At 42.7% G+C, this 13,882-nt stretch overlaps 1 protein-coding gene across 1 annotated transcript; it reads right to left on the bottom strand.

Moving 5' to 3' along the window:
• Window positions 1–3,947: 3,947 nt before the first annotated feature.
• lnpa (limb and neural patterns a) lies at window positions 3,948–12,979 on the bottom strand. Its single transcript, XM_084442774.1, has 13 exons — window positions 12,891–12,979; window positions 12,257–12,335; window positions 11,397–11,438; window positions 9,701–9,888; window positions 9,519–9,577; window positions 9,332–9,372; window positions 7,742–7,825; window positions 7,577–7,634; window positions 7,260–7,490; window positions 6,117–6,222; window positions 5,802–5,872; window positions 5,304–5,444; window positions 3,948–5,065 (listed from the first exon to the last, which is right to left on the bottom strand). The coding sequence occupies exons 2-13, from the start codon at window positions 12,281–12,283 to the stop codon at window positions 4,902–4,904; spliced, it is 1,212 nt and encodes a 403-aa protein (XP_084298900.1). The 5' UTR covers window positions 12,284–12,335; window positions 12,891–12,979; the 3' UTR covers window positions 3,948–4,901.
• Between the last annotated feature and the right edge of the window lie 903 nt (window positions 12,980–13,882).

Below are 13,882 nucleotides of genomic sequence, written 5' to 3'. Positions count from 1 at the left end.
AGGTAACGATGGAGTCAGGATGGTGTAGTCTGTCCTGGGGTAATGGTGGAGTCAGGGGGATGTAGTCTGTCCTGGGGTAATGGTGGAGTCAGGGGGGTGTAGTCTGTCCTGGGTTAATGGTGGAGTCAGGATGGTGTAGTCTGTCCTGGGGTAATGGTGGAGTCAGGATGGTGTAGTCTGTCCTGGGGTAATGGTGGAGTGAGGGGGGTGTAGTCTGTCCTGGGGTAATGGTGAAGTCAGGGGGGTGGAGGGTGTAGTCTGTCCTGGGGTAATGGTGGAGTCAGGGGGGTGTAGTCTGTCCTGGGGTAATGGTGAAGTCAGGGGGGTGGAGGGTGTAGTCTGTCCTGGGGTAATGGTGGAGTCAGGGGGGTGGAGGGTGGAGTCTATCCTGGGGTAATGGTGGAGTCAGGGGGGTGTAGTCTGTCCTGGGGTAATGGTGAAGTCAGGGGGGTGGAGGGTGTAGTCTGTCCTGGGGTAATGGTGGAGTCAGGGGGGTGGAGGGTGGAGTCTATCCTGGGGTAATGGTGGAGTCAGGGGGGTGTAGTCTGTCCTGGGGTAATGGTTGAGTCAGGGGGGTGGAGGGTGGAGTCTGTCCTGGGGTAATGGTGGAGTCAGGGGGGTGGAGGGTGGAGTCTGTCCTGGGGTAATGGTGGAGTCAGGGGGGTGGAGGGTGTAGTCTGTCCTGGGGTAATGGTGGAGTCAGGGGGGTGGAGGGTGTAGTCTGTCCTGGGGTAATGGTGGAGTCAGAGGGGTGGAGGGTGTAGTCTGTCCTGGGGTAATGGTGGAGTCAGGGGGGTGGAGGGTGTAGTCTGTCCTGGGGTAATGGTGGAGTCAGGGGGGTGGAGGGTGTAGTCTGTCCTGGGGTAATGGTTGAGTCAGGGGGGTGGAGGGTGGAGTCTGTCCTGGGGTAATGGTGGAGTCAGGGGGGTGGAGGGTGGAGTCTGTCCTGGGGTAATGGTGGAGTCAGGGAGGTGGAGGGTGTAGTCTGTCCTGGGGCAATGGTGGAGTCAGGGGGGTGGAGGGTGTAGTCTGTCCTGGGGTAATGGTGGAGTCAGGGGGGTGGAGGGTGTAGTCTGTCCTGGGGTAATGGTGGAGTCAGAGGGGTGGAGGGTGTAGTCTGTCCTGGGGTAATGGTGGAGTCAGGGGGGTGTAGTCCTGGCTGCCTTTCTGCCTGGAGCGGGAGGGCTTCTTCTGAAACATCTTTGAGTAGAGCATTCTAAAGGTACAGTTGCTATTGTGTTTGTCTCCTCCACAGTTACAACTCAATGGAAAGGCACAAGGAAGATGGCAAAGCTATTTCAAAAATGCCTGATCGCTGTGGAAATGACTTCCAGTGGTTTATTGCTTATATGATACACTCAATGACAAGCATTCATGAATAAATGAAATGTTGGGTGGAAAATGGCAATGCCCTGCTCCTAATTGTGTTTTGTTCTTTCAAATTATAATTTGATTCTTAAAAACTCATTTCTCAGTGGCTGATGACCTTTTGTCAAATGTATTTATGCCACTCAACTTTGCCAAGTGGCATTTGAAGTCCAAGTAGCCAAGAACTAATGAGCAGTTCAGAGACCATCTCCTATCATAAGCCATCAAGGCAAGGTCTCATATAATCTTCTAATTCGATTTTAATGCTTCTCTGAAGGAGATGGTGTTCTTATAACGGTGTATAATGATGCTGTAGTCAAGAGCCAATGGTTATCTCTAATATACCAGCATGTTACTGTAATTGCTTTTGTGACACTCATCTCCAATCTTCCCAATCCTCTAACACACTGTTGGACATAACTGGTACATTCATAGACGCATCTCTACGTTTTCCATCATCTTCAACCTATGAGTGACAGAAACAAGCATTTCTCCCAAAGTCTCTTTTGTATTCTTTCTCTGTGACATGGTATACTGTATGTTTTCAGTACAGTAGATGTAGGGATAACGATGGAGGTCTTCTCTGAGATGAGGCGAATTCTGAAGTGCTCACATTCAGGGCAGCCAATGGAAAAGTGACAAGCCTGGTGCACTTGTCTATTTTACTTATTCTGTGGCTGTGTTTCATATTCCGCCTGGTAACAGCAGGGTTCAGGGGGCCACGCTCTTTCATTTCTACAGAAAATTGTTTCGCAGGATTTCAATCTTTGGCTGCTAGATATGACAAAACACAATATCAAGAACACTTATGTTTCTTATCTGCCATTTTTTCTGGGTATAAATAAAAGATCAGTATAAATTTGAGTCAAGTGGCCCTGAACGCACATGTGAGAGATGAGCATGAAAAGAACTCTGGACCTTGGGACAGCCCTGCTGTACGCTTTGATACGCTGCACAGAATTACCTTGGCACTGGGGCCTTGTATGTCATTTGTCATCCTTGAAAATCAATTAGTGGCTCACTGATAACATGGAGCAGATGCAATCTCTCTACTGTCGGGACAAATACAGACTCAAAAGCCTTAAGGTGCATCCCTTCATTTTTCCATCATGTATACAGTCTCACTTTGAATTGTTTCTCCACCATGTAAGACAGTAGGCTCCTTTACTGCAGGCCGATGCTGCAGGCTGTTATAACCAACCATCTGCTAAGTGACCTGTACGATGGACTCAAATATTGATTAGTGAACAGCATGCAAATCAGTACTGTCCAACAACTCATACGATTTTGTAGCTATAGAGGGATAATGATCTGCTCCTACATATTGTCCATATGCTTTAGATTAGATCACTTTTATATGATATGAGATATGAATGTTATTTTAAAAATCTCTATATTCTTGCCACTCATTCAAGATGGACAACCTTGAATCTGTTTCTAATCACTATATCTGTCCCTGAGGTGAAAATCTCCCATAAATGGGATATGGTTTTGTGAACATGAAAAACTACCACTGAAACCAAAGATTGAATGCTGTGAGTTCAAACCCTCCTCTAGAACAATGATTTTACTGACTGAGCAGTAAAACCTGACAAATAAAACAAATGCCATTTGACAAAGTGATGCAGCAGGTAGAATCATAAAACCTGTTTTACACAATGGATGTTCAGTGCTATCAATCTGACTTGTGGAAACTTTATCTAATATGCTAACAAGGCCCTAGAGTTGATTACAGTATGTATACTCGTTAACAGCATTCCAATGGTGAAAAAAACATTCAAACATTGTCCTATTGATGTCCTGGTTTTTCCTGTTGGCCTCTGGGCCGAGGTCGACCTCAGGCAGCCTGCGGTGGAATCAGACGTTACTGCTGGTGTCACTTTGATGCATTGCTAAGCACAGAAGGTCATGTCTCTGTAAACATACATTATCAAAACCCATAGAAAAACGTGGGATGTTGACCTCGCCAACAGTTTACTGTGCATCTTCAGGGGAAAGGGGTCGCAAGGAGGCAGAGAGCAACTTTGTAACAGCGATGGCTCTCTGGTCACAAATGAAGAGGGTCAAGCAATCAGGATCGGTCGGCGCTGCGCGTCAGCACCATTATCTTACGCTGTCTGAAATGATCAATGAGCTAAAATAAAATGATCACAAGCTAAAATTGGCTGTCTAATGAAAATGGACTGTTTTAACATGCTATTCTAAATGTCCCTTGGTAAGGGGCAGAACAGGGTCACGGTGGGAGTTAATAGATGAAAAAAAGAGGCCAAATGTCTAATATCTCATTCTGCAATGGGTGTACTGTAAGATTACAGTACAATGATATGTTTTTCTGTAAGATTAAATTGCATGACAACAGAGCCCTTAAGATGATGGGGGTTTACCTAAGGCTGCCTACAAAACCTCACGAAATCCCTGTATGAACCAATCAATACAGGGGCAGATATATTATACTCATACTGTGCATGTAAATTACTAGGATAATCATGAATGAATTCAAGCCAATCATGAAAAAGCACTGGTCAATTTTTAAAAACTTTATTCAATATCAACCTTGTTGAGAAAATTGTCATTCACACCCCAACCAAATACAGAGATGCAGCTTATAAGAACTTCATAATTCATAAAAATTGTCAAGACACTCTGGTGCAGCAATTTGCAGTACATCTCTTTTTTCCTTTTCACCAATAAATATCAGACAGCAGTCTATAACAGTACCATTCTTGTCAGACCGCAGTCCTCTAACGGTAACATTCCTGTTTATATACGACAGCAGTCCTATAACGGTATCATTCCTGTGTAAACATAGGCTTAGCCCCATGGTGCTGGGGAGTACCCAAACCTATACAATACTGTTACAAAAGGCAGTGAAGTAGAAAGTACAATTTCTATAATTTCCTATAAATACATTTCATATCAAACCACACAACATTATGTTTGCATTCCTGTACACAACATGGTTATATGGCAATATGTGAAGAAACAAGCAAAAAGTACAGTGACGTAGCAAATTACTTTTCTTATGGAAAAACAACACAAACACAAGAATAAGATATTTCTGTGGATGTGTCGTCAGCTGAAATAAGTCCATTTATACTTTCTGTAAAGAAGGGCTCGTGTACAACATGAAAGTATTAGTAGACATGTAATCAAAGTACAGCACAGTTGTCTTATTTCACTACATTCACTTACTATGGCCATGAGCGGAAAGGTAAGGGTTCCTTTAAGTAAGGGTTCCTTTAAAGATAAGGGTTCCTTTAATGATAAGGGCTCCTTTTAAAGATAAGGGCTCCTTTGAAATATATGGGTTCCTTTAAGGTAGAGCAAACAGACAACCATCTGCTTATGATTTTGTTATTCTTACTTACAACATAGATATTTTAACTCAAACCATTATCAAGTTCATTTTAAAAAAGCAAGAAAAAAAAGACAAATTGAAAGAAAGAAAGAACGAAAGAAAGAGAAATAAAGAAAACTTCTCACACACAAAGGAAGGATGGCTCCAGCATGAATTCACGTGTTGAAATGACATTCTAATCGACCTCCATGGCGGACACATTCTGCTCCGCGTCAGCCTTCTCTGAGGGGGGGGACTCCGGTGTTCCTGGCTCATCTGACTCAGGGCTGCCTTCTGTGGTGGGGGTGTTTGGCTCCGGGCTGTCCTCTTCAGCATGGGGGGCAGCCAGGATGTCCTCACCTGAAAATTACACCATCAATACATTAGTTTTAGACATTGCAACAATGTCTAGTCTGGGCAAAGAAGGCCTTTGCTGTGTCAATTTAACAGCAGGCTCAACCGTTAAAAAGAAACAAACAGTTATATTCAGACGCGAAGTCAGTCACAAAGCTTTGCCCACATAAAATTAAAGAGAACTGTTCCTGTTGTCTCATTCCAGAGCCTGGTGTTGATTGTTATGCGGGGGGCTGTACAGCACCTGAGAGGGTGGGGCCACTGTCTGCAGCAGGGTCAGCTGGTGCTGATGAGGGGGCTTCAGGGCTGAGGTCAGGGAGTCTGGGAGCCTGCGGCCTGGACCGCCGTGCCGGGTTCAGGAAGTAACAGTACGCACATCTGAAGGCTGAAAGACACGCATAAAACACCACGACACGCATAAAGCACCACGCCCAAAGTGCACTGTCACTGGAATGATTGCCATACATTTTCATGTAGACGCAGATTAATATATATGAAAATGAAACCAATGATATTCTGAAGGGGAAAAAAAGTGTCAAAGACACATAAACGCGTCAGATCGATGCATAGCACTAGTTTGCATATTCAATCTGCATGCAGTCTTTTTGCTTACAGGGGCCGGTGATGGCAGCAGACTTTTAAGAGCCATGTGATATACTGTTCTGCCAAATGCTAGAGGGCAAATGAAGGCATAGTGTTTGATGGAGAATGACAGGGAGAGTTGCTTTTCGCTAAATCTTACCAACATATTCAAATTCCTCTTTTAATGCCATGCCGTTATGGGACAAGCACTGCTGGCATATGAGAGCGTATCTGGAGGGGGAGAAAATCTGTGTTAGAATGCATACATGCCATTACATTCATTAATAGAAGATAATTCTACTGATATAGGGTGACACTTCCCTTGTCTTCATTTAGCAACACACAGATTCCAATCACCGGTGTTATGCATATCAAGGAAAACGGTGTTGAAACGCATTGAATGAATGTTACACAGCGTATTTGTTCCAAAAGAAAATACCTAATATCTAGTGTCTGGGTCCCAGCTTTGCTTTACCTATTCTGAGGTCCATCACCAACCAGGTACTCGATGACCCTGTCCATGGCGCCTCTGTCGCGGGGGGGCACCGGTCTGGCGAGCGGTGGGCCTGGGGGGTGCATCCCTGTTCAAACACAACACACATGCACATTAGCTACACACACGGTCTGTGGTCTGGAATACAAATCATCACACACTCCACTGGGTAGGGTTCAGGCTTCAGGAAATCAGACAGACAGATCCACAGTTTGCTGCAAAGGCCATGATAAATGTTGCGAAACCTGTCCTTTTTTTCATAATGACTTGGAAATGGATCTCACTTGCAAAGCACGTGCAGAAGAGTCCCCGCTGTGCTGGTGAGTGGTAATTAATATAATCTAACATCAAGAGCAATCATAGGAAGATGACTGGTCATTTCTGTGAGAACTTGGCAAAGCCTCAGCATCCTGCTGCTTATTAATTTAGCAACATATGGAAACTCTGCGGTGACTCTTTGCATCAAATTGCTTTTCACTTTCAATTTTCCACCAAAGTAGCTGATAGTATCAAGCCATATAAAACATTTGCAAGGTGCGCCCAATGCCAAAGGTAATTTTACCCCGCATTAGGAAGGCACTTAGTGAGATTCCACCACCACTGCCCTGAGAACAAAGTGGGTCTACCTAATTAATCACACTTAAAGTAGTCCTCCGTCTTGTACACCTCACAGTTGGCATTCCACATGGCAATTACAGCATGTTGCTCTCCAGGGATCCTATGTTTTCTGTTTGCACGCCTTTCCTATAAAGTGTTCATAGTCCTAACCTCATGTTTACTCCCATTTCCATAGTTTATTATCCAGTCCTCTCTACACTTCAAGCACATTCATCGTTGAACATAACATAACCAAAAACCATACTGAACAAAAAACCATACTGAACAACTTAGACTATGCTTTTCTTTCCAGCAAGTTTGTGCTTTGATTTGTTTCACCATGACAGAAGATTAAAACACCAAACTACACTTCTTCATCAGATTACAGATTACAACAAAACTGCTCCTTGTGCCTAAACAACACACTGCCTAGTTTCCAATGGTTGGGGAGACTTGCAACAGGGAAGGGGGTAAATCACAGCTTAATCCAACACGATGATGTGGTCCCCCTGTGGGCAGCTAACTCACCCACTCCTGGAACAGGTGTGCCCTGGGTCAGGGGCCTCCTCATCAGGCCCTGCTGAGCGGCTACTGCAGACAGGCTTCTCTCTGGGGGGCCGCCTGGAGCAGAGATGGGGGGGGGCCCGGCGTGGGTGGCCCCCGGGGCAGCAGGAGGGCGGGAGGCAGCACTGCTGCTGCTGCTCACAGGACTGGCCGCTGCTGGCGGGGCCCTCGAAGCCACATACCGCTGACGGACCTCTGATGGAGGAACCATTGAAGACGGCCTGTAAGCTACGCAAAGATGAGAGGCCTCTGAAAGTGCCTTTGCTGCAGGGGAATGTTACCTTGGCCTGGTTTAGGAGTCATCTGAGGACCGATGGGAATGGGAGAAGATTCCAGCTCCTTAAAACAAATTAGATACAGGATGAGGAGTGACATTCTCTTCAAGATTCAAGTTATTAAGTCAAATCATAGCACGTATGGGTTCAGGTGCAGGTAATACTACTTACAACTTTCTTCTTTGACTCAGGATCAAATCTCTCCAGAATCATTTTGGCATTTTTATATGTCTCCGTTTCCATCACCTCTTCCAACTGAAAAACAAAGGCAATTCACATTTGCCGGAAAGAAGTGAAACAAAGGACAATTAATGCACAAGATGAATGAAGAGGTTAAAATCATCTGTCTAGAATAGAAATATCGTCTCGCAGGGCAAAGAAAATCAAGGAAATATTGGTATATCAGTGAGATCCCCTGCGTGTTCAGATGTTCCTCTCAATCGCTTATGAATGATTGATCTGCTAATTGATCGGTGATGTGTTGTGAACTTGTGACGTGCTATCATGTCACCATACCATACATTCTATTCTGTTACAATCCAATAGATATAATGAGGACATCAATGCTGCTGCAACCTCTCCATCATTGTCATCATCTATGAAATTAAGAGCAATTTGAACAATCCTCTAATAAAATGAGGTTTCAATAGCATAGCTACAAAATGAAATCTTGTCTCTGCTGTCAGGAATATCTAGGGTGATATTTGTAAATAATGCAAGTAAGTAATTTGCACAGTCCTGTCTTTGCACTGTCCCACCTAGTCCTTGCACCCTGTCTGCATCAGTGTTATGCACCAACTGACCCTACAATTCCTAGTATGTTTAAACTACCTGGCAATAAAACTGATTCTGATTCTATGTTCGGTGCAATGTACAGCCGGTAGTGCATCTCTAAAACAATCATTCCTGCCGTAGAGTAGCTTCATTTCAGGGAAATACCAAATACTCTTAATTGTTCGCACATAATGAGAGGAATAATTACATGCACTACTTCGATAATGGAGAGTGTGAAAATCCATCAGCCGTAATTATTGAAAGTTATTAAACATGACAGTAGATGACAAGCAATCTCTCAGATTTATTTTCCCTTAGCACCAAACTCTATTAATTTAGGAGAGGTTCGCAGTGCTTTACCAAGTCACTACGCCAATTAACTGCTGTCTGCATTGATATTAGATTGTCAATTAAAAGAAGCAATTATCTCACGGAAAAGTGCTGTAAAAGATCAATAATGGCAAACGCACACAGGCTTAGTTTAGAATGACCATACAGACTTAGTTTAGAATAACCAACTGTATGTTGCACAGCTGCCCATCTCAATACTAGAAGACAGGCGAAAGCTTCAAAAGAAGGTTGTCTTAAAACCCAATTCTACATAAACTCCAAAGACAAACAAAAGTAAATCTCAGCACATTCGAATTATGCACCAACAAACACATAAGTTGCCATATATTATTTCACTCATATTAATAGAGTGAGTACCACCAGATCCTCCCTCTTAAGCACCTACTATCTTTTTAGTTTGCTACTCTGCACTTTGAATTTAGCACTAGATTATGCTCTTAGTCACTTGTTTACAAAGAAGACCTATGCACTTGTGAGTTCTGGTGAGTAGTAGTACTGTACACTGACTTACTACGTTAAATGCAATTATTGTAAGTCGCTTTGGATGAAAGTGTATGCTAAATGACTATAATGTAAAATGTAATGTAATCAGGGCATGAGAAGAAAAGCAAACACAAAGCCTCTTTCTGAACTTACTATTTTCCTTTTCTGTGATTTCAGGTCTTCTAAGTTTTCATCTGGAACAAAAAACATGCATTTGACTATTGACTGAGTGTACAAACTAATATGCATTAATGATCCATGTGACACCATGTGTAATATGCATTTTAATATGCATTTAATATGCATGTAATATAGCTGCAGACTGCATGGATTATCTCACTGTTTTTCTCCGTTCTGCTTGAAAACAGAAGTATCAGCATTTTTCGAAGGAACCACACTCTGCGGAGTAGACAAGCACAGCCTCAATGAACAGGACAGGTTCAACCGCTCTGAACAATATTGAATATGATTAGCCATAGTGATGGCCCCCCATTTAAGCAGAAATACTGAGGGTGTACTTACAATATTGGAAATATTAAGAAAGGTAGTGACAGAATGAGGCGTCCCATCATCCGTTCAGGTAGGTACCAGAGGTAGACCACCATGCAGCTGATCAGGTAGAGTATGGATGAATACAGAAGCAATCTTCCAACCCATATCTTTAGCTGTTTTTGAAACTTTTCTCTATATTCCTCAAGAGTCTGTATATCCTGTAAAAACAAAAGATAAAACAAAAGTGAATTCCAATAGGCCTATGTTGTATCAAACTACATGAATAAAGCACGATAACCACTTGAATATTAGTTATATGTGAAAATCTACAATTGATAAGATACTATTGCTAAATCTATTGATGTGTCTTTTAATGGGGCCTAACTAGTACAAATGGACTACAGCAATACATATAAGAATGGAACCCCCCCCCCCCCCCCCTCTGGAAATCTGGTCAAAAGTCTATTCAGTCTATGTAAGCTAGGCTTTCTATTGATGGGGATATTAAAGACCTTTGGTCAGCTGTGTCTATTAACCTCATCCTCAAACCAGAAGGGCATTCAAAGAGCGCATGCCTATGCCCATGATGCATGTCGCCAGCATGTACAGGGAGGGACATTAGGGTACTGATACCTAGAGCCGACAAATGTCAAAAATATACTGGTGGTGCATCACCGCTGCCGTTTATGAGCAGCTGGGGTCAGACGAACGGGTCTCCAGCTCTGCTCTCTGATCCATCTCAGCTACCTAACTAGCTAGATATGACAGGACCGAGTGCTACCTAACTAGCTAGATATGACAGGGCCGAGTGCTACCTAACTAGCTAGATATGACAGGTCCGAGTGCTAGCTAGATGGCTAGATATGACAGGACTGAGTGCTAGATGGCTAGATATGACAGGACTGAGTGCTAGATATGACAGAGCCGACAGCAGTAACCTAGCAAGCGAAGAGCATAACTAGATAATTCAACATAGTTCATCTTCGGCATCATGCCATCATTAAATTATTTCGGTTGTAATACCAGCACATAGCTATGTAGCTAGCTAGCTGAATCAATCCTTCCCAGCATGCTATAGATAGCTACCTGGTTAGAAGCCAACAGTGTGTTCTAGACAGTTTGCACGGTTGACTGCTGTGGTTGACTGAAATTCTCAGCTTAACATCTCAAACTGCATCTAGATCTGAGGTTTTCTATGATGATGTTTTGCAAAGTACCTGTATATGCCTGTTTGGTCTAACTAATTATTTGTGGATCTGCCCCGTGATTCGGATCCATTCCAAAATGATTCTTCCGTGGCCCATGCTACAAAATGAAAACCTGTCCAAGTTGTTTTTACATAATCCTGCTAACAGACAGACAGACAGCACCGAAAACCTAATCTCTTCTCGGACTTGGTTTTGGGCGGAGGTAAATATAATTTGGTGGTCAGCGAGCATGGGGACCTATCCTCAGCCCTTATGGATACAGTTGCTGTGGTGGTAGCATGTGTGTCTGTCACTCTGAATCCGAGCACTGCTTCCAATGATAACCCTGTGGCTGTAAAGACAGGCTGTATAGAGTAACCAGGTCAACACAAAGAGCAACATCCCAAAATACTCTCTCAGATTAACACCAGCTTTATCTCCAAGAAGTGTAACAAACTAAAAGTATACTCCAATACACTACACACTTCATAGTGTAGCATCACAAACTGTAGGCTGATGCTAGAGGAATGAAAACATACCTTATCTATTCCTTCCAAAATCTCTACCGTGGATGGTTTAGCCTGTCAAAGTAAAAAAAAAAAATCAATAAAATACCATTACACATAAATTAATTGATTGAATTATGCACAAAAAAGAAAGTAGGGTTCTTTGGGTTTGTTACTAGAGCATTCCTAAATCACTCTGGAGTTTAGATGTTATCTCCCAGTTTGCATGGCTTCACAGCACGGTGCTAGCAAACAGCCCATTTCAAAATACAGCTTGTGTGAATGGAGGCTATTCTTTGCACAGGGTCTGGTGACTCTGGTCTATGGATACAGCTAATGGGCAGAACAAGCTGTGAGTTCTTCTGATTCTGTGGAAACTTTAGATCTGTGTGGTCTTAGTATAGTATGATAAAAAAATATATGATATGCTAGTATGATGAAACTACAAAAAGCATTCCTCCCATTTAAATGTAGGGCTGAGCTATGTGCTACAGTCGACCAATGGTTGAAAAAGCTAAATAAGAATTTACTATATATGACTGCAGTTAAATCTTTGTAACTTTGAGGTTAGTTATTGAAAAAGGTATAACGAAATTTGGATAAACTAAGGCATATTGTGTTGAAATATATGACCCTGTGCCTTAAACCTGTACTTCCCTTTTCTTTTTCTTTCTTTCACTGATTGTTATTCAACCCTGAATATGTTAATTATATTATGTTACCCAGGCCCACTCTATTTTATAACCCCCCCCCCTGTTTAGTTTAGGATTGGTGTTTGCTGGTAACGCTATGTTGAAAACAGTAAAAGTCATCATTGTAAAAAAAAAAAAAAAAGGTTAGTTATTGAGCCTGAAACTACTTGGCCTACTGTAGCTGGGCCTAGTGATACGTACCCTCCACCGAGATACCAGAGCCCCCATGTCGAGGACCTTATGAGGTCAGATTATGGCACTTCAGTGGAAACGTTTCCACCTGTTGACAAAAAGCAGGCATGCTATAAGCTCCTTCTACAAAGTACTGTACACAGCTAGGTAACCGTATCTGATAACACGATGACTAGTTGGATTGAACTATCAATCAATCAATCAAAGCTTTATTTGTATAGCGCATTTCATACCCAGCCTAACTAGCCATGGACTAAGTTGAACTGCTTGATCAGTGAGTCACAGCCTAGACAGTATTAGTGTAGCAATATCTTCTAATAGAGACTTAACCATGAAGCAGGAACAAAGTTTGAGTTTGATATTATCGCAGCTAAATACCAAGTTAGAACAGACGTAGACTTTTACTTGCTAGCATTGTTTGAGAGTGACCTTGCAGAGAGGAGAGCTGGACTTGGTGCTAACGTTACAAGTTCTGTTTCGCTAGCTGGCTAACTAAAAGTTAGGCTGGCAGGTCAGCTCCATTTGCTAGCTAGAGCCATGAACACGCCCCACTTCAAACAAACGGTAGCAAATCAATATAGCCTTGCTAGATAGCGCATAACAATTTCATAAATACTAACAAGCGTCGAAGAGTGCAATGTACCTGGGCAAGAATACGCATTCCAGGGTTCGTGCAGCTAGCTAGTAAAGTTGCGAAGTGTTAGCTCGTCTGCTCCTTAGCTTGGATATGAAGTAACGCTCCCCAGGGTATAGGGAAATTAGTAGCCTATGTTAAACTATGTAGAGCCGCAGGGCGATTGCCCCCTCCAAGCTGTGAGATCCAGAGTCAGCTGCTGTTCCGTGTCAACAATCATTCTTACAGCCAGGCTGGTCCCCGATCAGCGGTAAGGCAGCCTCTGTGCCGCTCTCTAGATGCCCGGATGAAGCCTCTGTTAACTCTATCACGTGACAGAGGAACTGTCTCTTGAAAACAATGCGGGAAGTATGAGTGGTCACATCATGGGTTACATCTTTTTTTTTTACATTGAAGCATGATCACCATGACCAGTCTAACCAGCTGCATACCACTGTATTTTAGACATTAATTTTAATTTAGCATTTGTTGATGATAATATAGGCCTACACTGTCATGTTTGGATAGCTCTCAAGCATTTGGGGTAGGCCATACTGTCCATGAATGAGAGATCAAATGGGATAACCATTGGTAGTCCATGGTGCTGAATTAGCTTGGTAACTGCATCGTTACAGGCTTAGGATATCTCTAAACTGAAAACAAAACACCTGTTTGTAAACTAGGCTAACGGATTGCCATTGTGCAATTTGTAGAGAACAAAAACGCATAGTGTACTAGGTTAAGTTGAATGATGTAAAGGAAACCTCTCTGCATAACATGAACCAAACCATTCCATTTTAACCTTAATTGCACTTTAACTTATTGGTTAGGTTACATATGATTGTGTTTATTTGAGAACAAGCATATTATTGATTCAGTTGATTGATGTCTGTGTGTAGTGTTCTTTCAGCAAGATAGACTGGAACTGAGCTTGAAATTAATACTAGCCTAACTGTAGCCTGAAGATGAAAAACATTTATATGTATTTTGTCCTGAGCCATGCAGGAGAAATGTCATTAACT

Source organism: Borostomias antarcticus (assembly GCF_949987555.1).
Source record: "Borostomias antarcticus genome assembly, chromosome: 9".
NCBI classification, from domain to species: domain Eukaryota; kingdom Metazoa; phylum Chordata; class Actinopteri; order Stomiiformes; family Stomiidae; genus Borostomias; species Borostomias antarcticus.
Note: the sequence above shows the minus strand (reverse complement) of the source record. Positions and strands in the feature narration are given on the sequence as shown.

Coding starts and splice junctions, on each gene's coding strand:
- lnpa (XM_084442774.1), bottom strand. CDS start 12,283: ATGGGGGCTCTGGTATCTCGGTGGAGG. Junction 7,826..9,331: donor AATCACAGAAAAGGAAAATA/GTAAGTTCAGAA, acceptor TTTGTTTTTCAG/TTGGAAGAGGTGATGGAAAC. Junction 5,066..5,303: donor CAGTGGCCCCACCCTCTCAG/GTGCTGTACAGC, acceptor TGTAATTTTCAG/GTGAGGACATCCTGGCTGCC.